At 47.7% G+C, this 25,425-nt stretch overlaps 2 protein-coding genes across 2 annotated transcripts in view; one reads left to right on the top strand and one right to left on the bottom strand.

Moving 5' to 3' along the window:
* The window catches only part of LOC135807352 (uncharacterized), a 29,492-nt gene extending 18,104 nt beyond the window's left edge, over positions 1–11,388 (bottom strand). The window contains exons 1-17 of the mRNA XM_065321258.1: positions 11,196–11,388; positions 10,798–10,889; positions 9,783–9,949; positions 8,166–8,385; positions 7,345–7,938; positions 6,839–7,126; positions 5,915–5,925; positions 5,355–5,411; positions 5,023–5,121; positions 4,474–4,515; positions 4,018–4,192; positions 3,336–3,397; positions 2,443–2,577; positions 2,000–2,161; positions 1,270–1,511; positions 814–911; positions 131–292 (exon numbers count right to left, since the gene is read on the bottom strand). Of these exons, the coding sequence (XP_065177330.1) occupies positions 131–292; positions 814–911; positions 1,270–1,511; positions 2,000–2,161; positions 2,443–2,577; positions 3,336–3,397; positions 4,018–4,192; positions 4,474–4,515; positions 5,023–5,121; positions 5,355–5,411; positions 5,915–5,925; positions 6,839–7,126; positions 7,345–7,938; positions 8,166–8,385; positions 9,783–9,949; positions 10,798–10,889; positions 11,196–11,242 (2,653 nt within the window). The 5' untranslated portion in view covers positions 11,243–11,388. The remainder of the gene's footprint in view (positions 1–130; positions 293–813; positions 912–1,269; positions 1,512–1,999; positions 2,162–2,442; positions 2,578–3,335; positions 3,398–4,017; positions 4,193–4,473; positions 4,516–5,022; positions 5,122–5,354; positions 5,412–5,914; positions 5,926–6,838; positions 7,127–7,344; positions 7,939–8,165; positions 8,386–9,782; positions 9,950–10,797; positions 10,890–11,195) is intronic.
* Positions 11,389–11,740: 352 nt separating this feature from the next.
* On the top strand, positions 11,741–25,332 carry LOC135810261 (histone deacetylase 1-like). Its single transcript, XM_065323743.1, has 14 exons — positions 11,741–11,897; positions 11,981–12,093; positions 12,211–12,328; positions 12,829–12,903; positions 16,281–16,419; positions 17,373–17,514; positions 18,569–18,661; positions 19,696–19,804; positions 20,464–20,604; positions 22,020–22,128; positions 22,426–22,484; positions 22,675–22,746; positions 23,266–23,565; positions 24,267–25,332. The coding sequence occupies exons 1-14, from the start codon at positions 11,864–11,866 to the stop codon at positions 24,344–24,346; spliced, it is 1,584 nt and encodes a 527-aa protein (XP_065179815.1). The 5' UTR covers positions 11,741–11,863; the 3' UTR covers positions 24,347–25,332.
* Positions 25,333–25,425: the final 93 nt, after the last annotated feature.

The raw sequence follows: 25,425 nt of genomic DNA on the forward strand, positions 1-25,425 counted from the left end.
CATAGGACACAACTGCAATTAAAACTAGTAGAGGCAAAAAAAACCCAGTAAAATGGCCTTTCCGCATGATAGACTTGAAATGCAAGTGGCCCACATGATAAATTTGAAATACAAGTAGTGGTCGACTCACCAATGCGTCCCCGTGCCAGGCAAGGCTCATCGTGGAGATCCAGACGACACCAGGGCCGTGACGTGTAGCTGGGATCAATCTTCCTCAGACGATCCGTTTCGATGGTTGTGAAGATCGGCTGGCACAGGCGTAACATCACCGAGCAGACATTGAGCATGAACCCTGGCCAACATGGAGCACACATCACAAGAAAGAGACGTCGAGTTTAGTACCACTTCCACACGCTCAACAGCTGATGTTCACCGGCACAGCATGGAGATGACGTGAAGGCACCGCAACAGTGCAAACCTACCATGCATCCAGCTTGAATCTTGACACAGCTCACACACGATGATAAGGTACACGGCTCATTAGTGCATGGAAGCACGATAAGGCAGTACGTGTGACTAGCTGTCTCTGATCATGTGACAAGTTTGCAGTGAACAATCTATTCTGTCATGTGACTAGCATATGGCCACACTCTTATACAGAGAGGTCAGTTGAAACAGCAAAGAGGTGAGCATTGATCGACCAGACCTGGACAACTATACAAGCTTTTTAATAGTACGGCACAAAGCCTGGAAATAAGGCGCTTGGAGCAAACAGGAAAACGCGTACACAAGAAGACCAGTACAATGTCAGTAGTGGTGTTGCACCGACACACTTTGTGTGCACATTTTCGAATTGGTGTGCTTCTAACTCACCATCAGACGCAGTGAGCGTGTCCGGCTGTTGGCCCTTGAACTGAGCTGCGGTACGCAGGTGATTCATGCACAGAACACCGGAGAGCCAGGATAGAACGCTGCAAGAACACATGCACATACACACACACACACACACACACACACACACACACACACACACACACACATACGTACACGCACACACATACACGCACGCAGCAGATCACTACATCTATTCACAGCACCAGCCGTAGCAACACACGTAATAAGCAATACAAAGTGTCGACGACGATACCAACAAACAAGCACACAGATACTAGTAGCCAAACACCACATCGACCATCAGGCCCATCGGGCACCAGTCCAGCAGACCAGCTAAATAGCACAGTGCACCTAGCAGCAACACACATATCTCTAACAATTCAGCAGGCCAGCTATATAGTATATAGCACAGTGCACATAACAGCAGCAACATACGTATCTCTGGGTTGCGCCTGCTTGATAATCTTAAACAGCACTGAGTGCACAAGACTCTGGCCACCCTGGACAGCACCCTGGATCTGATAGTTCAGTGTAGACACAGTGTCATCGTGCGGCTGGGGAAATCCCTTCAGCTCGCCATAGCAACGGTGAAGCGGCGAGTTGGTTGCGAACGGGAAGCGCAGCGTACTGATGTTGAGCAGACCGGCTAGTGTACTTTGCGACTGGAAGTAGCTGCCCTGTCAACATAGAAAGCATTTATACAAACACACATGTATACACGCACACATACACGCACACACACACACACACATACACACACACACACACACACGCACGCACACACACACACTCACGCACACACACGCACGCACGCACGCACACACACACACACACACACACACACACACACACACACACACACACACACACACATGTATGTATAGTAAAAAAGAAAGAAAAGAAAAGAAGAACAAAGCAATGCAGGGCTGCACACCACCTGATGAAAAGGAGACGCCCGCCTACACTGAGAATCAGACAGTAGCTGACGTGACTGATCGGAACGCCCACAAGCAGCACACCGTGCCAAGTTCTCGTGAAAACTTTCAATTCCACACACATACTTTTTGTTGCCGTGTCCCCTACAGAAAGCGATTGGTTGAACACAGTGAACAAGACCCACACAATACGTTAAACACAACTGTAAACATGTACTTGAGGTGGTTACCTTGTCACATCTTGTTAGTTCCTTGCCCAGCGTCTCCGTCAAGACTTTCTGTATTACAGGACTTCCCAGGAGAACTTGCAACGCATCGTTGTACATGTTGAAGCGAAGAGCCAACTCGTCAAAGCGACCGACTGACATGGTGGCATCTCCAGCCGCACGGATCTGCAGCAAAAGCAAAGAAACAGCCAAACGACAGGTGTAATGAAAGTCCATCGGTACCCTGACTGCATGCGCACACACGCGTGCGTGCACACACATGCATACATACACACATGCACACATACACGCACGCACGCACACACACACACACAGACACACAGACACACACACATGCACACATACACGCACGCACACACACACACACACACACACTCACACACACACACACACACATATGCGCGCGCGCACACACACACACACACACACACACACACAGCACATACCAGCTGCATAAACGTCTCCTGGGCTGGCTGCGACTCTGCTGTCATCTTCATCAGCCTGTCCAGACAGGTGGGCGACACGATGAAGCCATCGCTGACAAAGCGAGAGAAGCGCATCAGTAGCTGGCAAAACGGACTCTAAGAGAAGCACAATGCAAGAACAGCATAGAGATGAACATACCGTAGTGTCTTGAAGAAAAGCCTATCTCATATAGAAGCCTGTCTTGAATAAAAGCCTGATTTTCAAGATACACTGTCGGCACATAAGCCTGATTTTAGTGTTGACACACATAGAAATACCTGTCTTGTATAGAAGCCTGTCTCATATAGAAGCCTGCAAAATTTCCACAAAAAGCCATATAAGCCGCGGCTTTATACACGACTTTATGGTAACTACATGACTGTGCTTCTCACTCTAGTGCCAGCAAAGAGGATCAGTAGAAGACAGCGGTGTAAAATGGATAATTCCCCATCTACAACTCGTATTAATAGCTGGTTTAGGTGGTCGTAGTACCTTCAGAGGGGTCAAGAAATCAAAGTGATTGGATTTCCGTTTCGTTTGGTCCGTTTCACGTCGGACACATCCAGGGACGTATCCTGGAATTTCAAGTGAATTCATTCATCCGATCCTGAGCTACGAGCTCCAGCATCGCTTCGTAGCGTAGCCTCTCGTTGCTGCTGCCTCTCCAACACCGTTTGCAATGCGCAGAGGATTTCAGCAGAATTCATCAAATCATGCTCATTCTACACGTGTGTTTGTACAGCATACTATCAAATGTATGTATATGGCAACCTTACCGCTGCAGAAACATGTATTGTGCAAATACTCAAATTGAGGGAAACGCCCGTGGCAGTGAAGAACAGAAAAAAACGTACGGGCTACTCGATCACCATACCTGACTATCGCTTTGCCGTGAGAAGCTGGACCATAGATCCCCGGACTTGTCTGTCTTGCCGGCTGGACATCACCAAGCAACACAATTACACCACTATCAAATTCAATGCAATTGCCGTCTTTTCTCGGGCAGCTGATCTCTCCTTTTGTTGATTGAAATCACAACACAGTAGCACCATGAGTACAACGCCCCCAGAGAGCGTGCAACTGTACATGTTGTTCGGCATTAACGATTGTCTCAGCGGAGTCCAAACTTCTTCCGTCAGTGGTACATGTGGCACGACCAGGCGGGTGCAACAGGCACACGTTGTACACAAGCACTCACGGACACCCACACAGAGATGTTGCGCAGTGCACATCTATTCACATGATCATACAGGACAGCCAGGTTGGTTTCCAACTCCACTAAACCCCTATATCTACGGGTCACATGGTGTCGGCCATGTTGGCTCTACTGTCAACATGCTATGATCGCTTTCTGCACAATTGTATTCACATGACAAAGATTGTGACATCACTCTATACCTGAAAAGTGGAAAGTCACACTTGGACAACCTGCAATTTTAGTACATGTACCTGATTGCCCTTGTATGATGTAGCGTTCGGATTTTGCTGCAACATACTAGTAATCCCATGTATACTCTGGTATGTACTCTCGACCTCCCACACATCCACCAACTCACTTTCAATAAGCTGCTCTAAGAAGGACGTGGCCGAGATGTCCAGGATGTCTTCTACGAGTTTCTTTTGCAGTAGATCTGACGCCGATACACCTGTGCTGTCAGGGGCCATCGCAGCCAAGCTTCCTTCTGTTCTCTCAGCCCGTGCATAACAAGCCATGCAAAAGCGGGCAGTGTCCTGATGGGAAGGACACGACCAAGCAGACACACAGGGCAGCAAACAAAAATAACTTCACAGCATTCATAGGTATACATGCACACAGTACAAACAAGGCCAGCCGAGGCAGCTCGAAGCAGAGTGCTTCACACCTACACAGCCACACAACCTTTCGCCTCCGCTGTATGTGTACCGGTATGTGTGCATAGTGCATACACACTGAGAGCACAGATGAGTACTTCAAGTACATGAATACAATACTGTTATACAGGTGGGGTACCGGACACTGATGCAAAACTCACCAACTCTCTGCCGAGACGCCGTTGAAAGATCCCTCTTACTTTCTGCAAACAGCAACAGCAACAACAGCAACAGCAACAGCAACGATGACTGCAAGGGAAGAACACTGGTGGAGTGGCAGTTGAAAACTAAGATATACAGCACAGAGTCACAGAAGTTTAAGGCTCAAACGTATCTTACCCGGACGCCTCAGATACGGGCACGACTCTCTACCGGGCACCTTGAGCGCGAGTCCCTATGGCAAAAATGCTTCGAATTTGGGGGGGGGGGGGGGGGGGGAGGGGGGATTCAACCTTTTTTTGTACGTGCAAGTGCTTATTGTCACTAGTATAAGCATCGAGACTCCGACCAGGTATGCAGAATTGAGCGAGTTATCCTGAGATACAGGCAGTGCCCGGTCCCAAGGTGCCTGGATAAGAGACGTCCGAGTGTATCTACATAGATGAATATTGAATATTGCTGCAGTTTCTCATCACCTCCCCCTGGCAACACCCACACCCACACCCACACACAGTGACACCTGCATACATACAGGCTGATCATCGACTAACCTTTGTACTGTCGTCAACTGCGGAGGGAAATGCTGCAGCATTGAACGTCAGCGAGCAAGAAGAATTGGCGCACGGGTAGGTTCCACCGCCCGTTATAGTCTGGAAAGACGGCACACAACATAGACCAAAGACGCTAAGCTTCGTGCTCGGAACACTCCAGCAACACTACTTGAGTGCAGCAGCAAAACACAAAAGCCAAATCGAGCCCACCTAATCAAGCAGAAATCTGAGATGCGGAGCCTACCGACCGCAAATGCCAACCATTACTTCAACAAACAGCTTCCCCAACAGTAAATTCCCAATCAGATCACAAAGGGAACGACAACACGTACCAAATTTACGTCTAGTATTGACGAAAGTAATTGTCCAGCGGCATCTTCTGGTGATAGCTATTGAAACAGGCAAACAGCACACAACCCACAAGATGATCGGTCACAGTGAAACATCAGAAAAAAATTAACAGCTCAAAACAACTGCAACGTGTTACACCATCAGCAGAGAGCACTGTTGCAGACTCTGCTTGATATGATGCCAGTGTTTTCCGTACAATAGTGTCCTGTACACATAGCGTATGACTCACTGGGCTATGAGCTGACAGAGCACCTATGCTATATGTAGCCCATAGTCCAAGGTAGACTGTAGAGTGTGATGACGTGTGTGCACACGCCACATATCGTGTGTGCAGACAGAGCAACTAGCCCATAGTCCAAGCTCGACTGTAGAGTGTGATGACGTGTGTACACGCCGCATATCGTGTGTGTGCAGGCAGAGCAACTAGCCCATAGTCCAAAGTAGACTGTAGAGTGTGATGACGTGTGTCCACGCCGCATATCATGTGTGTGCGGGTGTTGGAACAGTCCATACTAGTACACAGAAATCATGGCAATCTTACCTTGACCGCTGCTGATGCCAGGAATGCCAGGAATACCACAACAACAAGAGCAAGAACAAGAGAATAAAGATTGGAAACAGGACAACAAAGACAACAAAGACAACAAAGACAACAACAACAACAACAACAACAACAACAACAACAACAACAACAACAACAACAACAACAACAACAAACAGGACAGCAACAACGACAACAATGACCATGATGACGGCCACCATGGCAGCAACACCGGCGGTAGCAGCAGCAACCACAGCCACGACATTGAAACTAATGAGTGTCCACTGTAGAAACTATAAAGTCTTCTGGTTACCCCATCACAACACTACACAACACTACACAACACTACACAACATGACACTTATGCAGAGCATAGCCAATGGCCTTTTCAAGGGCTAACATTGGACCTCAGAGTTTCATGCTTGAAACACAGGCAACATGGGGATAGTGTAGGCTACATCGGTTGGTATAAAAGTACAAGGAGAAGGGGGTGCTAATGCTAGCAGCGAAGGTGTTGATGTGTCAGGGGTACCGGGTGTGGTGCTAAGCTTCGGGCGTTGGGTTAACGTTGATCGCGCTGCAATTGAACGGTATGGAAGACCTGTGTATGTGGGACGGTGTGAGCTTTAGGACTTCTCTATCGGAGTTACACTATGGGATTCATGCAGGGTGTGCGGCTTTGCTGTTGGCGCGATCGGGAGGCTGAGATGGCAGAGTAGATAAGATGATGGTGTGTTGATGTACAGTTGTGCTCGATGAATTGGTGAGATAGTGATCTGCAACACTCGCTGCACCATGCGTGTAACGTAAGTATCAGGTTTGCTCATGTAGCTCTCTCCCCTCGCCTGTTTGCATAGTGCGTAGCAATTCAACATGGGTGACCAAGTATGGTTAGACTATGCAGGATGCAGTGTAACATCTTACCCGCCTTTGCTGCCGGTTGACTTGTCTTCCTTGTGGCTGACGGCTGTGACCCGTCAGCTGCAGCTGCAACTGGCTGCACAGTGCGCGGTGTAACCGGGGAAGCAGACGACTTGCTCACCGCGCCCTGCGACGCCATCATAGTTGCACCCGTGCTGCTGGCGAGCGGGTTCTCACGCGACTTTTCCGTTGGCGTGGTCGGCGTTGTTGGCACGGCTTGAGTGGCGCCGGAGTCCGACGCTTGCGCTTGGAATCTGGCCAGGCGCTTTGCACGGACATCGATGGGTGGACCTGAGCACATGTGCACGTGTATACAAGAACAATTCGTGAATAGCTGGCTCAACTACATGTACAAGATGGCAATGAATAGAACAAATTGCGGAGTCATAACAATGTAAAAGTATTATACTAGTTTCCAAAATGTTTTCGCGTGACCCTCATCAGTGGAAGTTCGTCACTCTGAGTTGCGACCAACGACCTTGACTGTCTGTATGTGAGAGAGCCCTTACCCTTAGGACGCTTAGCAGCTGGCTCCCCAGCTTCACAGGGCGCTGCATCATCCTGGCTTCCCTGACCTTCGATCTGCATCCTTTCACGTTTCCCGGCATCGCATCCTTCCACTTCGACACCACCCTCGCCGTCATCGTCCTCCTCCTGCGGCGTGTCTTGAAAGAGAACGGTCGTGCCGGAGGTGCGGCGTGGAAGGTTGCGCCGGTTGTTGTCATCGTCATCGTTGCCGCCACTACCTCCGGAGCTCACACCGCTGCTCAATGTAGTGCCACTGCTACTGCTGCCGCTGCTACCTGTGGCTGTGCTGGAGGCTGTAGTTGACGAGCCGCTACCAGTGCCGTTGCCGGATGACGCGGAGGAATCCTTACCGGACTTGCCGTCAGCTGTTTGGACGATCCCTGGCACGTGGCTATCGCCCGCGGGTGTCACTTGCATACCCGCGTGCCTCTGGCCACCGGCTGAGCCTGCGGACGTTGTGTTGCCGCTTGACGATGGATCATCGTTGTCATCGTTTCTGCGGTGAGGATCAGTACCAGCGGATGAGTTTGACAGTCTCGCGAGTCGTTCAAGCCTGGTGGAGCGAACATCGTCAGCTGAATTCACATAATGAGAGATAGAAAGTATAACACAAAAGAGGCAAAAATAACAAACACCATGGATCAATGTACATGTAATTGGAAAGCTGCTTCTATTGTCGTCAAGTGCGAGTTGCGACTCATAGATCATGTGAAATGTGGTATAAATCATTGACAAGGCAAATGAAATACATGCCAAATAAACACGGATCAAGTGATATTAGCTGAGGCATTGCTTGACGTACCGTTTGGCACGCGGGGCGCAGCAGCCATTCGATGTCGAACGCATAGAAACGCCCCAGCGGCAGCAATCACACTGGCACTGGTCAATGCAGCGATGACGTCTGCAGATGGCCACTGGTTGGAGTCACGGGTCTTCTCGGCCGTAGCTGCCGCTACCATCTCCTCCTCTGTAACGTAGCCATTGCCGTCACGATCCAAGATCAATAGTAGTCTACGTCTAGCCTAGATAGGGATTATGCATTACAACATCACATACAGTCAACTGCGCTAATAACGACTGCGGATATAACGACAATTCGCGAATAACGACAGAATACCCATGCCCAGAGCAAAGTCCCATCCCACTGGAATACATATAATGAGACTTCGGGTATAACGACACTTCGCGAATAAGGACACCTTTTTGATGCCCCGCCGAGTGTCGTTATAAGCGAAGTTGACTGTACACCCATACACACCCCCACACAGACAAACACCCATAGACAGACATGCACAGACATACACCCATAGACAGACATACACAGACATATACCCACAGACAGACATGCACAGACATACACCCATAGACAGACATACACAGACATACACCCATAGACAGACATGCACAGACATACACCCATAGACAGACATGCACAGACATACACCCATAGACAGACATGCACAGACATACACCCATAGACAGACAGATACACGGACCACCCATAGACATCATCCTTCCTTCCTTTCCCATTGCCATAACTGTCTACGTGGAAACAAACAGAGAAACACCAATACCCCTCCCCCTTACACACCATGTACCCCCCCCCCCCCCCCCACACACACACACCCTCACACACACACACACACACACACACACACACACACACACACACCACCACCACCACCACCACCACCACACACACACACACACACACACACACACACACACACACACACACACACTCACTCACTCACTCACTCACTCTCTCTCTCTCTCTCTCTCTCTCTCTCTCTCTCTCTCTCTCTCTCTCTCTCTCTCTCTCTCTCTCTCTCTCTCTCTCTCTCTCTCTCTCTCTCACACACCCCACATGCACCCCCCACCCCCACATACACACGTGTTAGCACACATTGCTGCCACCACAGGCAACATTACATTACAGGTGGAATCCTGATAATTCGAACCTCAAAATGCCAGGAAAAAACTTTTAATTATCCGGACATCCTAATTATCCAAACATGAACCCACAACACAATATGTATGTCAAAATGCTCTCATGGTCACGCAGAGTTGCGCTATGGACCTTAGACACAGATTTCACGGATACTGAACTGACCGGCACAGCCTGCTCATGCAAACTGAACTGACCAGTACAATTTACAGTGAACTTCGAATTACACTTTGCTAGCTTCGACATATCCAGTTCGAGGTTTCTAATTATCAGATTTTTTTTACGTGGGAATCGTATTGATAGAAATCGGTCCTGGAAAAACTTCTAATTAAGCGGTATGTTCGAAATAAGCCATATTCGAATTATCAGGATTCCACCTGTATAAGTAATAACAGAGGAGAAGACCACCGCCGTAGCAGCAGCAGCAGCAACAACAGCAACATCAGCAGCACACAATACAGAGGCACTGACCTCATCGGTGACAATAGATGCATGTGCATCTTTAAGTTCAGTGATGTCCAATTTTCCATCCTGATTAGTGTCTAGAGACGTGAAACGTGTTCTGGCAGCTTCAACTTTAGCCCCGTGTGACAAGCCAGCTGAAAGCGGCCCGGTGGCAGATATAGTCATGGTATCCTCTGCAGAACACCAGGAGAGCAGCGCCATGAACAAAACAATTCCATTCCAGCGGTGCTCCATGGTGATGAATCACGACGCCGCCAACAGGACACAGCCACCCAGGCAGGCCACAGCTGCACGTGTCGGCGATGATTTGATTATGGGAGAGTGGAGCAACAGGTGCTGGGTTATGGCTCCAGTTCCTCCATTTTGCAATGGTCTAATTTGATCAAAATCAATCCAGCAACTCCCAATTTTCACGAGTTATGACTAACTGTCCACCAACGTGACCAGATCATATACAGTCAGCAAGTGCAACAAATGGCACAAAACTGACAAGGACGAGTACTGAGACATTCAGCGACCTGACATCTAGCTCCAACACTTCTCCAAGGCGCAAAACCAACAACCTTGGAAGGCTCAGGTTCGGAAAGGTCCAAGAGGGGAAGGAAAGCGCAACGATGAAGAGCACGATTGCACCTTGGAGAAGTGTTGGAGCCTAGGTGTCAGGTCGCTGAATGTCTCACCTTGTCAGTTTTGTGCCATTTGTCGCACTTGCTGACTGTATATGATCTGGTTATGTTGGTGGACAGTTAGTCATAACTCGTAACATTTTGGACTTTTCCTTTTTTTGGCTCACCATGCGAGTTGAATGAAATATCAATTCAGGAATTCCCAATTTCTGAGAAAATCAAACATCTATCAATCAATTTTCAAACCCCAACATTTTGGAGATTGACACCAACATGAAACACGTTTGTGTCGTGCCGATAGCAGCCATACTTCGTGAACTAATAGGTTACCACCACACAATGTATGGAAGCTGTTGCTTTTAGTCCAGTGTCAGCCTTCCTACAGTACTCCATACCTTCCTCCTCAATCAGCACCTCGCCGTCAGCATCAATCGTGTCGCCGAGACAATAACCAGGAGACGATGTGCCAAATGTACACACCAACAACCTGGTAATGGAGATAAACAAAGGGCGTGTTCAAGAAGTGTCACAAACCAGCTCATACAGAACTGATCTGGCTGAATACTAAATTTGAACGTTGATGAAGGGCATGATCGTACACCACTATGGGAATCAATGAAACTTTCAACAGTGAGAAACTTTTTAACTGCCTGCCCAATAAATCCACGGCCAACAACACGTCCACAAATCTACGCAGCGTTGAACAACATCGATGACACGCATTCGTTCAGAAATGTGGAACATTCGTCTGAGCAATTCTAATTGAAACATTAACAAGCATGGGGAAACGTACCAAAAAATCACAAGTACAAAGCTGAGGTCCTTCCGTAGTCCTGCCATACAAACAAATTACATGTCGGTGACACAGGCACAGAATAATAATATTTTCACTGTCGTTATCCTTCGCGTTGCACTTCTTTTCAGAAGGATCGCCCACGATGTCCTGCACTGGAGAACCTCCACACTACACTGTCTGTTGCAATCGAGTCGTTTTGGTATTGTTCCTTTTTTTGATTGTTTGTGCATGAAAAACATGTTTTCCAGATGACTCAAAATGACTCATGTTATAATGACTGTTGACGTCATGTCTGACACCCGCTCTTCGGCGCTCGAGCTCGCGGCGCCGGCCGCACTACGCCAAGATAGCGGCTAGACCGGCGCCGGGTCTGGGGTGGGCTGAGCCGCTGCTCTCACTCGCTGCGCGGCACTCGCGTGCTTGGCGCTCGAGTGTGGGAAAACAGAAAAAAATCATGCATGACAAGAATCTACGCATGCGTACCAAAAATGGGGTGAAACATTTTCGTCATAGCCGCTTCTATCGCGAGAAAATCATGTTTTAGCTTGCTTCTCTATCTTTGCTGACACACAAACTAATTTTTCAGTTTTGTAAACACTTGCTGAGATCAATTGTGAAGATTTGGAAGCTAGTACTAGTAGTAGTTTGAAGAGAAGCTGTTCACCATGTCGAAAAAGAAAGTTTGCTACTACTATGACTGTGAGTTCCCTTTCCGCCTACGATTTTTGTTTGTTTTTCCACGTCTTGAACTGTGTTTTGCCCACCATTCATTCCCCCTTCAGCTGATGTTGGAAATTACTACTATGGCCAGGGCCATCCAATGAAGCCACACCGAATTCGCATGACCCACAACTTGTTGCTGAACTATGGATTGTACAGGAAGATGGAGATTTATGTAAGTGTACTGTAGAGTTCATGAAGTCGTTCTGTGAGCATTATGTCTGATATTAAACTACATTGCAAGTTACTTGAGGTGTTTTTTTAAATTTTGCTCATGATGTCATTTGGATAGCGTCCCAAGAAAGCCGACGTCTCGGAATTAACGAAGTACCATTCTGATGACTACATCAAGTTTCTTCGAACAATTCGTCCGGACAACATCGGTGAACATTCCAAACAAATGCCGCGTTGTAAGTTTATTTGTTATCACCTCAGATTCGCTTGCATGCACAGTAAAAACAAGTTGTCAATGTTGTCATTTTTTGTCAACTCGCTTGCGGATCAGCGTACTTGTGCCTTTAAAAAGTTTGAAAGCTAATTTTAGGCGCTGCGAGGTGATATGTTGATAACACAACTTGATGCTGGTCTGGTTCAAAGTTAGTTGTGCTGTTGTGGGTTACTATTCTGCTGCGGGTTCAATGGGGGAGGGGTCCTCATGTAATAGACTGTGCCTGGAGTTTCCGGAAGTTTAAATATCAGGCACTCTGCTAGGAGTGTTAATTTCTATCGTTTACAAGTCCTCACACTGGTGACATCTGGTATTTGCTACAAACGCTCTGCACTCATACGATTCAAGACCAGCTATCCTTATGTACATGGTGTTGATAATGTACTATGCACCATTGCCTGTTGTAGCGATGTTGGCTTCCGTAGTAATAATGAGCTTGGGGTCATCTGCTTTGTCCTACAGTTAATGTTGGCGAGGACTGTCCCGTATTCGATGGCCTTTTCGAGTTCTGTCAGCTTGCGACCGGAGGTTCTATTGGTGAGTATGTGTGCTGGTAGTGGCTTGTCAAATTCTTTCTTGTAAACTAGAGGGAGAATAGTGATGATTACATATTTTTACTTGGTATTGCCTACATATCCACAGCATAAGCAAAGGAACCTCGGCGAGACACCCGCATGAATCTGACAAACAATTAAAGATCGCTAGGGCCTATTTTGCGAATATTATCGGACGTCAAAAACCACTTTCTGTCAGATTTTGTTCAAATTTTCAGGGTCGAAGCATCATGAGGGCAAGCTGTGAACCCCAAAATTTGCTAGTGTGTAATAAATCTTTCCCTATATTTGGGGTCTGTGAAAAACATGCCCATATGTTCGCATTTATGTCGCGAAATGCGAGAAACCCCACTTTTACAAACAGGAGTTCGCTTTTCATTTGTTTCTATGAGGCAGGCGTGTACTAAACTATGATATACCGTAAAGTCTTGTATAAAAGCCGCACTTGAATAGAAGCCGCCCTCGAATAGATGCCGCAATTTTGTGCCCATCAAATCACACATAAGCCTGGTTTTAGTGTTGACATACCGTAAAGTCTTGTATAAAAGCCGCACTTGAATAGAAGCCGCAATTTTGGGCCCACCAAATCACACATCAGCCTGGTTTTAGTGTTGACATGCCGCAAAGTCTTGTGTAAAAGCCGCAATTTTGGGCCCATCAAATCACACATAAGCCTGGTTTTAGTGTTGACATACATAGAAATACCTGTCTTGTATAGAAGCCTGTCTCATATAGAAGCCTACAAAATTTCACCAAGAAAGTCATAGAAGCCGCGGCTTTTATACAAGACTTTACAGTAAGTGCATTTCAATTCTTTTTCTGGGATTCAGGAAAACTATAATCACACACGGTTGAGGCAAATGCACTAAGTTTTGGACCTCATGCAGCGTGACTCCGTTGTTTCTGTCTTGTTTTCAAAGAATAAAATACATAGTTCGAAGAGGAAACTCCTATCTGTCCATTGCAACGATTGCCGACACGCTCTGATGTGCTGTAACAGGGCTGGCAAAGCTCGAACGTTGTTCCACCAACACAGTATAATACCCGTGTACATATTGGGCCAGTTACCCATTAGCCGAGCCATTTTTCAACCTCATCTCCAAATAGCTGTTCCTGCTCCTTGGAGAGCTTGGATCGTGGGTACTCTCCAAGGCCTGATCCGATGCACGTAGTCGGCTCCGTCTTGTCCGCCCATTGCCACTGCACCTCCCACGCCTTGTCAGCCGTACTCCACCGGAGGATCATATCTGATGCCCGCAGCACAACATCGCCATTGCTGAGCTTCTCCACGTCCGCGTGGTGAAAGTCTTCAGCGACGGCTCGTGCTTCCGACTCGGGGCGTGATGGTTGCTCATCTGGGGTGCTCGACGCCAGCACCAATGGGCATGCAGCACTGACGGTCCCGAATACAACCCCCACCAGTTCTCCTGCGTCATACTGCATATGCACACCACCCAGAGTCGCGATGCTGTTAACTCCAATCAGCACATCAGCCTCAACGACAGACAGGTCGTCCACCACCAGCATGTCAGTCTCGGTCTCACGTAGGCGAACCACAGCACTATCCAGCCGTGAGATTGTACACTCCACGACGCCACGGACATCCACCGGACTGCCATCGATCGCATTAATTGTCGATGACGTAGGCCTGATATCCAAAGCTAGGTCGGTTGCCAGGGCGCTAGCTACAAGGGAGCGGGATGCACAGGTGTCCACAGCAGCTACGACACGCTTGCTTGGACCGCCGGACCGTTTGATGTCCACAAAGATCCGTGGCAGACTGTCACCTCCACTGCTCAGGCATAACACCTTGGAGTCACCATGATCACCAGAGTGCACAGGAGCAGCGGCTGCACTCCCACCCCGCTGCTTCTTCTGCTTGAAGGCCTTGAACTCCGAACAATCTCTCATCATATGCCCAGCCTCGTCGCAGAATAAACACATCAGCTGACTGTGTTTGGCTTGCTTGTGGCTACCGGTACCACTACTCGTGCTCGCAGGGCAGTTCCGCTTGAAGTGGCCAACTTGCCCACACTTGTAACACAGGACACGTCTTGCGGAGTCGCGACCTACACCTGCTGCAGCGGTCATCCTGGAAGAGCCTGATGGAGCCCGATCGTCTAGAGCAGAGTACAGCGTAGGGGATGCGGTGCTGTTACGTCGGCCTTCCCGGAGCCGCAAATGCCTGGCACCGTACGAGCCTGGGTGGCGCATCGTTCGCGTTGTGTCGCCGTCGACAGTTGTCATCACCCGGGCTGCTGATCCACACTCAGCGGAGAAGATTGTCAACGTGGAGATCATCAAGAGGGATGTCGCCCGTGACTTGGCCCAACCAACAGCGCCGATGGACGACAGTGCAGCGGCAACAGATGGTGGTTATCTGTACCAGCCAGCATCAGTGCTGCCAGGCCCTGAGCCCAACATTGGGGATGGCGGCATTCGCATGTCCCTGCGAGACAGATCTGCCATTAGGCCACCGCAGCGCTATGGCTCCTGAAACTGTACGTGTGCCGTGTTATCAGTCTAGCTTGGCGCGTGCTTAGTTAGGAGCAAGCTAGCAAATGCAAGACCCATTACGCATTTTGCTGTTCTCTTGTTTAGCTGTTGGTGGAGTGTTGTTCTTTTCTTTGGAGAACCTTAGTTCTACGTTTTAGTGCAAGTTCCCTGTTTTGTTGTATTACCAGGGGGGAATGTGTGATCGAATCCATGTGTTCAATGCATTCTAGGTTGCTAACATAACAAACCAGACCAGACACGGTATGGACTCATGATTGTATGTAGGTGTGAACAAGTTAGTTTCTGGCAATGTTGTGGTGTTTGGTTTCCGCCCAACATTGTCGATCTGCATGTTTGCACTAGCGTGCAGCTGAACCAACGCAGCCGAACCAACGTGCCTTGCAATGCTTTGCTAGGCTTTTCTTTCACTGTATCTTTTTGGTCACATATAATACCGTACACTTTTCTTACTCAACAGAATCTTAGAACGAAGAAGGAACGGTCGGTTGTTGTCTTTGGCGGTGTGTCGGATCATAGTGCATGCTACTAGGCGCCATTCGGTTACAGTAGTCTGACGGAGATCTTGTCGACTCGCAGTTGACGAAGGATGGATAATCGTCGGCCAGGTCAAGCACCTGATCACACAAGAAGACTTTTTATCACCGGTAGCATCAGTAGTGCGATGAAGAATATGAACTGGGCTAGAGTTTTGCATTTGAAGCAGGCAGGCATAGTGGGGTAGTCTCAGAGCTTTGCTGTGTGAGAACTGGGAAGGATCTGCATTTTTGATGCCGGATGTGTCGGAGCGTACCTTGTTTACACGGCAGTCTTGTCACTGCGTGTCCTGTGCTCCTTTGTGTTCAGCTGGTGCGATCAAGCTCAACAAGAAGCAGGCGGACATTGCTATCAACTGGTCTGGTGGCCTGCATCATGCCAAGAAGTCTGAAGCGTCAGGCTTCTGTTACGTCAACGACATTGTCCTGGCCATTCTCGAGCTGCTCAAGTAAGATGGTGTGCACACATACACGCACACATCATGTACCACACGCACACACACACACACACACACACTCACGCACAGAGCTTATCAATGCAGCAAAACTGGGAACCTAATACCAGATGCACAAATACCCTATATATCGATCCTCTGCTCTTACTTTCTCTCTCCCTCCCAATGCTCATACATTGGACCTGAACACTGCCAGAACTGGTCAAGTAACATGGTGTACACACATACACGCACACATCATGCTCTCTACAATCTACATGGTAAATGGAGGCGTGTTATAGTGTGTTTCAAAAGTCCAGACGTCTGGTTTCGAAAAACCGTTAAGCCAGCATCTGTACCACATAAAATCTGTGATCACTTTGTGCATAAAATTTCCGAAATTGGGCGCTTGTTACCCAATCGCTTAGAAATTTATTTGAGAGAAATTGCAGGAGCTGCCTGAGCAATATTCCAAAGAAATTTCTCAAAAATCTGAAACCAAATTTGAATTTTTAGAGGTCTATACTTTGAAATGCACTATAGTTGTAATGTTGGAAGATTCTTTTTTTATTGCCAGAGTGAGCCTGCCAATGTCAATATCCACCGAACCCCATCCCGTGGCTAGGCTCACTCAATGAGCCTACTAACACCGAAATAAATGTACAACGGCACGGCACCAGAAAAAGGAACTACCAGCGTCCACTTTCACGGTATCCATCTCTGCCCCGAATGTAGTGTGGAGCCTGGAGGGATCATTGAAGCCGCTTGTCCCAGCTGCGTTTTACTGTTTGTCAGAAGTATTTGCCCGTGTGGTGTTCTTTCGCAGTTTTATCTTATTTTTTTATTTAATGCGGCGCATGACGTTCCGCATCTGTTAACTTTACACCAGTCCAGGGCACTTACCACCCCTGTGTGTGTGTGTGTGTGTGCGTGTGTGTGTGTGTGTGTGTGTGCATGTGCTTATACAGGTATCACCAGAGAGTTCTGTACATCGACATTGACATCCATCATGGTGATGGTGTAGAAGAGGCGTTTTACACAACCGACAGAGTGATGACCGTGTCCTTCCACAAGTATGGGGAGTACTTTCCTGGAACAGGCGATATTAAGGTGTGTGCCTCTTGTACATCTATAGTCTGTTTTCCTGTTTTTCTTGGAGGGCCTGACAAAGTAGAGCATTACAGACCTTCGTGTAAGAAAATTCCAGGAGAGTGAACAATCACTCTCGCTATCCTCTCAAGGAGAGTGGTGGGAGAACAGTCCCCACCCCCACCCCAAAAAAAAGTCGCTCGCCTTATCTATCCAAGGCGAGCACAATACAGGTTTTTTCAACATCTTGCCATACCCCAATCGGATTCAATACCGAATAGCTGCCAAATTCGTTCTGGAAAATCGCCGTACGCACTACAAATAAAAGCTGTTCGGACCACAACTTTAGTTTCCCTTCATCAGGGACAATGACACACGCAATGGGAAATTGAGACAATTCGCTAAGATCCATGATATTTTTGTAGTATTCATCGTAGAGCGCTCCTTTGAGGCTTTGTTCTGTAGCTGACGGCTAAAGACCTGTGCCTGGCGTCACACGTACACAGGTCTATGCATGCCCGGACTGTCACGCAACAGAGGGAAATCCTTTATGTCAAAATAATGTGTGTGGAAGTGAAAATTTGCAACGGTACGTAAAATACCTTGCGAGTGCCGTAACTCCACTATTGGACCTCGGATCGCCTTCCGATTTGTTGGAGCCGACAGCTGAGAACTTTCTAATCCGAATAGATCTTTCAATTACTCGATTCCGTTCAGGGAAAGCCGAGTTACGAAATATTTGAGTGTTTTCAGAACTTCATAGCAGATAGTGATGCGGATGCGCTCGAAATTCTCAAGGCGCGACGAAAAGTACGCCCTAAAAGAAAATAAGGAGAGTAAAGGCGCGCGAGAGCGATCGCTCTCCTTTTACCAGATGGTCTGGCATTAGGCAGCTCGGCTTGAATGAACTGTTTTATTCTTGGGTTGTGGCCGATATGGTCTGTATTCGGGTGCTGGCTGGTCTCTCCCCCCCCCCCCCCCCCCCCTCTCTCTCTTTTTCTGTGTCCTTGATCCGATTTGTTAATGCTCCTTTCACCAATGGTTTGATTGTATCTTTTTGTCTCATTGTCGACAGGATGTTGGAGCAGGGAAAGGCAAATACTATGCTGTCAACTTTCCTCTGCGTGATGGCATTGACGACGATTCGTACCAGTCCATTTTCAGACCTGTAAGTCACCTCTGCGGCATCACATCTGTTTAGTTTTTACCGTTCAAATGCAATTGATTGTCATCTTCAGTCATTGTTCGTCTTATAGTCATGCATGTTTGTGCTAATCTTAAAGGGGAAGTTAAGGCAAAAATTAAAATTTCACCAGTTGTAGTCTTCGGGGTGCTGAGTCGAATGGTCGTGGTCCGAGGAAGCTGAGACGCTCCCTTCCTACTTGAATCCCAATCGAACTCGCGCACTTCCACCGAAACTGAGTGACTGCGCCCTACTAGATGGGGATTTGTATGCAAAATGTCACTAAAAGCGCCATTTCGTTCTTATAAAAGCACGGATGACCGCGATTGGCCCATATGTTGTCTTTTGGACGCTGAGTCGATTGGTTTTGGTCCGAAAAGGCTGCGATGCAGCGTTCCTCCTTTATTCCCAATCGAACATGGTTGAACAAGCGCTCACGTGCTCCTGCGTACACCAGTCACCGTGCCTGCAGGGTACAACTTACTAGCCTGTTTGACCTTTTTTGGGTGCAGTCCTGTCACTCGAGTTGAACCTTGGTGTGAAAGTTGTCGCCTGCTGGCGTGGTGACCAGGTGATTTGGGCACCCAGGAGCACGTGACAGCTTGTTCAACCACGTTCGATTGGGAATAAGGGCCGAACGCTGCATCGCAGCCTTTTCGGACCAAAACCAGTCGACTCAGCGTCCAAAAGACTACAACATATGGGCCAATCGCGGTCATCCGTGCTTTTATGAGAACGAAATGGCGCTTTTAGTGACATTTTGCATACAAATCCCCATCTAGTAGGGCGCAGTCACCCAGTTTCGGTGGAAGTGCGCGAGTTCGATTGGGATTCAAGTAGGAAGGGAGCGTCTCAGCTTTCTCGGACCAAGACCATTCGACTCAGCACCCCGAAGACTACAACTGGTGAACTTTTGATTTTTGCCTTAACTTCCCCTTTAATGTGATTTGAGTTGTGCTCACATCTTGCCTGGGTGTCTTCTCGACATTGTTTTCTGTGTTTACTGGGTGCGTCATCAGGTGATAGCCAAGGTTATGGAGATGTACAGACCAAACGCTGTCGTTCTTCAGTGTGGTGCTGACTCTCTGTCCGGTGATCGTCTTGGTTGCTTCAACCTCTCCCTCAAGGGTAAGTTTAGCCGGATTGTTTTTAATTTTTTGCATTGACAGACATTGCGTGTGCATCGTGCTACGGTCTGTGTAAAATGCGCAGCGCACTCCACTCCGCGGTGGTTTTGGCTTGCAAATGTGATTTTTTTAACGCAAGTTGGATAGGTACAGGCCCCAGGGTACCACCAGACACTAATTTCTTTGCAGGTTTCCTGGTTTCATAGGTCTAGCAACATTCTCCATATACCAAGGCAAACCAGTGTTCTATGCCATGCGTAGCTCGTGGAGTTTGTGTGTGCCAGAAAACCCAAGCGCATGTACTAGTGCATTGTGTTGGCTGAACCTGACTGTGAACTTCTGCTGTACGTCACGTGGTTGTGAATGACGTTGTGCTTCAGACAATAGAGCAGTTTAACGAGCTGTGACGCAGCCCCAAACAATTTCTTACAAGTGCACTAGCCAGTGCATCCCCAGGCGAGCCGAACGCCACTGGTGGTGATCCTGGGGCATTTGAAGAGTTTCTCCCCATTCAGACTGCTTTTCGCCAGTCCTGTGCCTCTACTATGGCAGCCACAGCAGTGCAATCGGGTCTCCCTGTTGCAGTGTACCAGGGTGTTTGAACCGCGTGTTTGTGTGTGTGTGTTACTGCTGGTGGTGGTGATGTGTTGTGCTTGCCAGGCCATTCAGACTGTGTGGATTACGTGAAGAGCTTCAACTTGCCATTGCTTCTGCTCGGTGGCGGCGGCTACACAATCCGTAACGTGGCTAGATGCTGGACTCTGGAAACTGCCACGGCTCTCAATGCTGAAGTCGGCAATGGTATGTCACACTCACCGGATGAACTTGCATGTGTGTGTGTGTGTGCGTGCTTGGCTACTGTTACGTCCCTGTTGCGTAGCAGGAAATTATCGTGCACTGCCTGGGCAAGCACGGATTTTTGGGTGGAAATAGATTTCGCATTGTGCATTGTAGTTGTGGGCTTTATTTATTGGGCGGTGTGTCGATCACAGGAACTATTGAGGGCACCGGACTTTGTTTACTAGGGTACAGTCAGACCTCGCTTAACCGCACACATCTGTTTTCCACAAAATATCCGGATAGGCGAGGGAACCGGATAACTGAACACACATGCTGTATGCATGTGGCATGTCAAAAGCAGTGGCATCGTACATACATGTAGACGGGTCCTATGCAGTACAACTAGCGTGCACAGTATGTAAAACAAGCGAGAAAAATGACAAGTGCATGCAACTGAGTGCTGTCCACATGCACCCAGCAGGTCAAGTACCTCATTTGCCTGTACAACTCCCTGATTCTAGCTTCTGCAAGCCACATGCAACCGGATACGACGAAGCTTTTTGTACACATTTTAACCAGTCTGTACACAAAATCATGCACCGGTATGCGGATCGCGAGGTCCGGTTATGTTGTATGCATAACATATGCTGCACATCGGTAACCAGCGATTTTCTTCCGGATGGCGAGGGATCCGGATATACGAGGACCGGATAAGCGAGGTCTGACTGTACGAGATTATCCCTTTTACGGTCTCAAGATCCAGTCAAAATGAGGCTATTCACAGAATTCAACAATTTTGTACCATGAGTCAGCCATTAATCCAGTTTATCTTGGTGGATTTTCGTGATCTTCGCCCCTCTGGAAAGCTCTGGCGTCAAGCAACACGCCCAGCTACAATTTGACACAAAGCACTTTGTTTCAGTTTTTGTATGGATCCATACATGTTTGGGTGGTGTTCCTTCACTGCATAATGACACGTCCGCGGGTGGTGACTGGATTGGGCATTCCCGATCGGGGACCCACTCCTGGTACAGAAAAAATCACACCTGCGTGCGATACGAGGTGTCCACCCACCACATACACACCACAAGTTGTTTCTTCTCGTTCCATTTTGATATCTGACATCATCACTTTCAAGCCCCATTGAGCAGCACTGTGGATGTATGTTGTAATAGCCTCTCTCTCTCTCTCTCTCTCTCTCTCTCTCTCTCTCTCTCTCTCTCTCTCTCTCTCTCTCTCTCTCTCTATCTATCTATCTATCTATCTATCTATCTATCTATCTATCTTTCTATCTCTATCTTTCTATCTATCTCTCCCTCTCTCTCTCTCTCTCTCTCTCCCTCTCTCTCCCTCTCTCTCTCTCCCTCTCTCTCTATCTACATTACAATTGCAATTGCAATAGTTTTTTGCTGTATTCCTGTACTTGCTCTGATTAGAACTGCCGTACAACGACTATTTCGAGTACTTTGGACCTGACTTCAAGCTGCATATCAGCCCCAACAATATGGCCAATCAGAATTCGCCCGAGTACCTTGATAAGATTAAGTAAGACTGCGTTCTGTATCCAACAACATACATTTATGCTGCTTATATGACTTGTATGCAGCGTTAATACGAGTTGTGAACGGTGCTCTGCGGCATGGAAAAGTAGAGTTTCTACCGAGTACATGCACAAGACCATGACAAGGCGGAGGTGATGCTCTGTAATGTGCTCTTGGAATAAGCTCTGTTACTGCATGCACACCCGTATCTTTTTTATCAGCCCGGGTTCTGTGTACGGTTGCCACTTCACTGTCTCATCTTGACGTGTTGTTCGTGTATGCCTGCTTTTCGCTTTTCTAGGACCCGTTTGTTTGAGAACCTACGACTTATTCCCCATGCTCCTGGAGTGCAAATGCAACGTGAGTGGTAATGTGTGCTGGAATGGTTTTTTTCTTTCTTTTGTTGACGTTTGGATAATCTGCATTTTACTGGAGAAATGTGTGTGCGCTCGTTTGTGTGTGTGGCGTATGTGCGTAATATTTACACTCAGTTGTCCTGAATTATCCCGATGCTTTGTGTGAACTATGTTTTTGCCTGTTCTGCACACAGCAATTCCCGATGACGGTATGAACCAGGACAGTGATGACGAGGACAGGGAGGATCCGGAGAAGCGCATTACATGTGAGCTTTTTTTGTGGGCTTTTTGTTGTCAGGTACAGTCCATTCATCCCAAACTGGCACTGGCTTGTTAGTGTCTCTCACGCGTATAGTCATAGACATCGTGAAAACAACTGTACATTGTGTGTGGCCTATGCAATTCCCCCATTGCCACATTTGAGGCGGGGAAAGTCCAAGGTTAGGGAGTGGAGAAGAATTTCTAGGCTAATTTCTAGGCCAGTTTTTCCCAGGTATCCATTGGATCTACCGTAAAGTCTTGTATAAAAGCCGCACTTGAATAGAAGCCGCCCTCGAATAGAAGCCGCAATTTTGGGCCCATCAAATCACACGTAAGCCTGGTTTTAGTGTTGACATACATAGAAATACCTGTCTCATATAGAAGCTTGCAAAATTTCACCAAGAAAGTCATAGAAGCCGCGGCTTTTATACAAGACTTTACGGTATGTGTTCTATAATCTTCTATGTCAGAATGTGGAGTGCCAGTTGCCTTGATTTCGGCTTGTGTGCTCTTCGTGCCTGCAGTGCTGAGTAGTGACAAGCGCATAGAGCGCAGCAACGAGTACTCCGACTCTGAAGACGACGACGGCCGACGTAACAGCCAATCGCACGCCGTGGCACGCCGACGCGTTGCCCCGGCAATCGCGCCGCAAGTCACCAATGGCATGAGCACAACACCAGACATCTCTACTCCCGTTACGAATGGTGCAGCACCCGTACCACCACCACCACCGCCAGCAGTTGCTGTACAGCCAGCTCCGGCAGCAGCATCGACTACCGTCTCTCCACCGCCGCCTCCTACAGTACCAACACAACAACCATCCGGTACGTGGACTTTTCATTGATGTACAGGAGTGTTTTCTATTTTGTCATAAGGGGTCGTCCATAAATATCGAACTTTTTTCACAAAACGAAATAATTTCGTTATGGGGTGGGAGGGGGTTGACCAATTTCGTTTCAGAAAACATTGATTCATGTACATGGCCGTTGTATATGCATGTATGTCAACATTTTTTCGTTCTGAGGGGGAGAGTCGGGTCTAAACTAAAATAATTCGTTTGGTGAAAAAAGTTCGATATTTACGGACGGCCCCTAAATGGATGTCCCTCTCTGGACTTTCCAGATCCCAGTCTTGTCCCTCTCAGGACATTCCAGATCTCTGTCTTGTCCCTCTCTGGGCTTTCCACATCTCCGTCTTTGTCCGCCCTACTTTTCATTGCCTAAAAATGGCTATATTGTCTCGTGGTATTTATCTCGTTTGTCGTTGGGCCCCTGTTGAATGTATGTTTAGTTTCTATGTTCAGATCCGAACTTTCCGGGTTCGAATCCCAGCCTGTGTGCAAGTGGTTGATGAGAAACCGGCTCCCTCTTCTGAGTTCATCATTGAGGAGAGATACCGCATTCCGGAATCATAATTTCTGACACTTGCACCCTTTTTTCTGAATTGTTACTCCGTCGGCTGGTATGGGAATGTATTTCTTGGCTTTGTTTTAAAACTTTTTTTCTTCTTTTTTTCTGCGCAACAGGTGACATTCCAATGGATGAGACCCCAGCACCTGCTGTTGAAGGCACCGTATCTGCACCGCCTGCCCCAGCGTCAACTTGAACCTATGCACAGTCAGCTGGATATGAACTGCCCGAAACGAGCTGCTAGTTCAGCCACACGACTATAAACAGTATTTCATTTCATGTGCGTCACTGCTTCCCTGAGAGTTACCATGTGGCCAGTGTGGCTGCTGATCCTCGCGTCCTAGTCTTCAGACGCCTATGTCATAAAATTAAAAAAAGCGGTAGCTGCTCATACTCACGCTCCGAATGATCTGCTCACGAAATCTGCGCTACTACTAAACTAGCATACTCTGGACCATTTCTGTTGCATGTGTGGCTGCTTGCTGGCGCTAGTCAGTCGAGTGCTCTGGCATTTAACCAGCCTGTGCTGGTACTTACTCTGCCTTTGTTCAGTGCATCACTCGTCCCAAACCGATTTTATTGTGATTGTGTGCAATTCTCCGACTGTTTCCAAACAACAACCTGTATCATACGAAAATACTAGCCATGTCGACGATATTTTTGCCTCTCCTGTATAAAGTTTTCTCCGTTGTCGTTATGTTTTTCTCTCTCTCTTTCTCTCCCTTCTGGCAGCTCTTATCTGCCGCTGTGTTTCTGTTTGTGGTGTTGTTGTGTATATAAGAGTGACGTGTTGTTGTCCTTTCTCCTCGCGCTCTTCTGTGTTTTGCTGCTACTTTTGTTATAACTACGTGTTTGTTTTCGTTCTCGCACATTTGCTGTTCGCCCAGTGCTATTGCTTTTTGTTCTCTATAACACAACAGTCATTCTCGCGAGTGTTGTCTGTGTTAGAGGATTCTCTTCTGCAGTGCTGGCTCCTTGTAAAACCAGTATTCTGCTCTTTCAGTCGTTGTATTGCTCGTTGCTGGGTTTGGGGTAGGTAGACCGTAGTGCCTAGTACTACGACTTCCCTGTTATAATAAAATATTTTAGTATTGTTGTTTTTTGGTCTTTCATGTATTCTCACTTTTTGCGACTCTTGTGAGCCATACATAATCATTGCACAAGAAAATGACTCTCTGCATATTTGCAACTCTTTGCAGTTTGTGACATGATTGCCATGTCCATGTCATCAGATTCATCGATCACGCACCAGACTCACATCACTGTGTCCTTGTG

The sequence above is a fragment of the Sycon ciliatum genome, chromosome 1, assembly GCF_964019385.1.
Source record: "Sycon ciliatum chromosome 1, ocSycCili1.1, whole genome shotgun sequence".
NCBI lineage: Eukaryota > Metazoa > Porifera > Calcarea > Leucosolenida > Sycettidae > Sycon > Sycon ciliatum.

Bases quoted from the DNA above. Each gene is read 5' to 3' on its own strand.
- LOC135810261 (XM_065323743.1), top strand. From the start codon at position 11,864: ATGTCGAAAAAGAAAGTTTGCTACTACTATGACT. The intron at 19,805-20,463 runs GTAAGTTTAGCC...TGTGCTTGCCAG, and splicing joins CTTCAACCTCTCCCTCAAGG to GCCATTCAGACTGTGTGGAT. The intron at 22,129-22,425 runs GTAAGACTGCGT...TCGCTTTTCTAG, and splicing joins GAGTACCTTGATAAGATTAA to GACCCGTTTGTTTGAGAACC.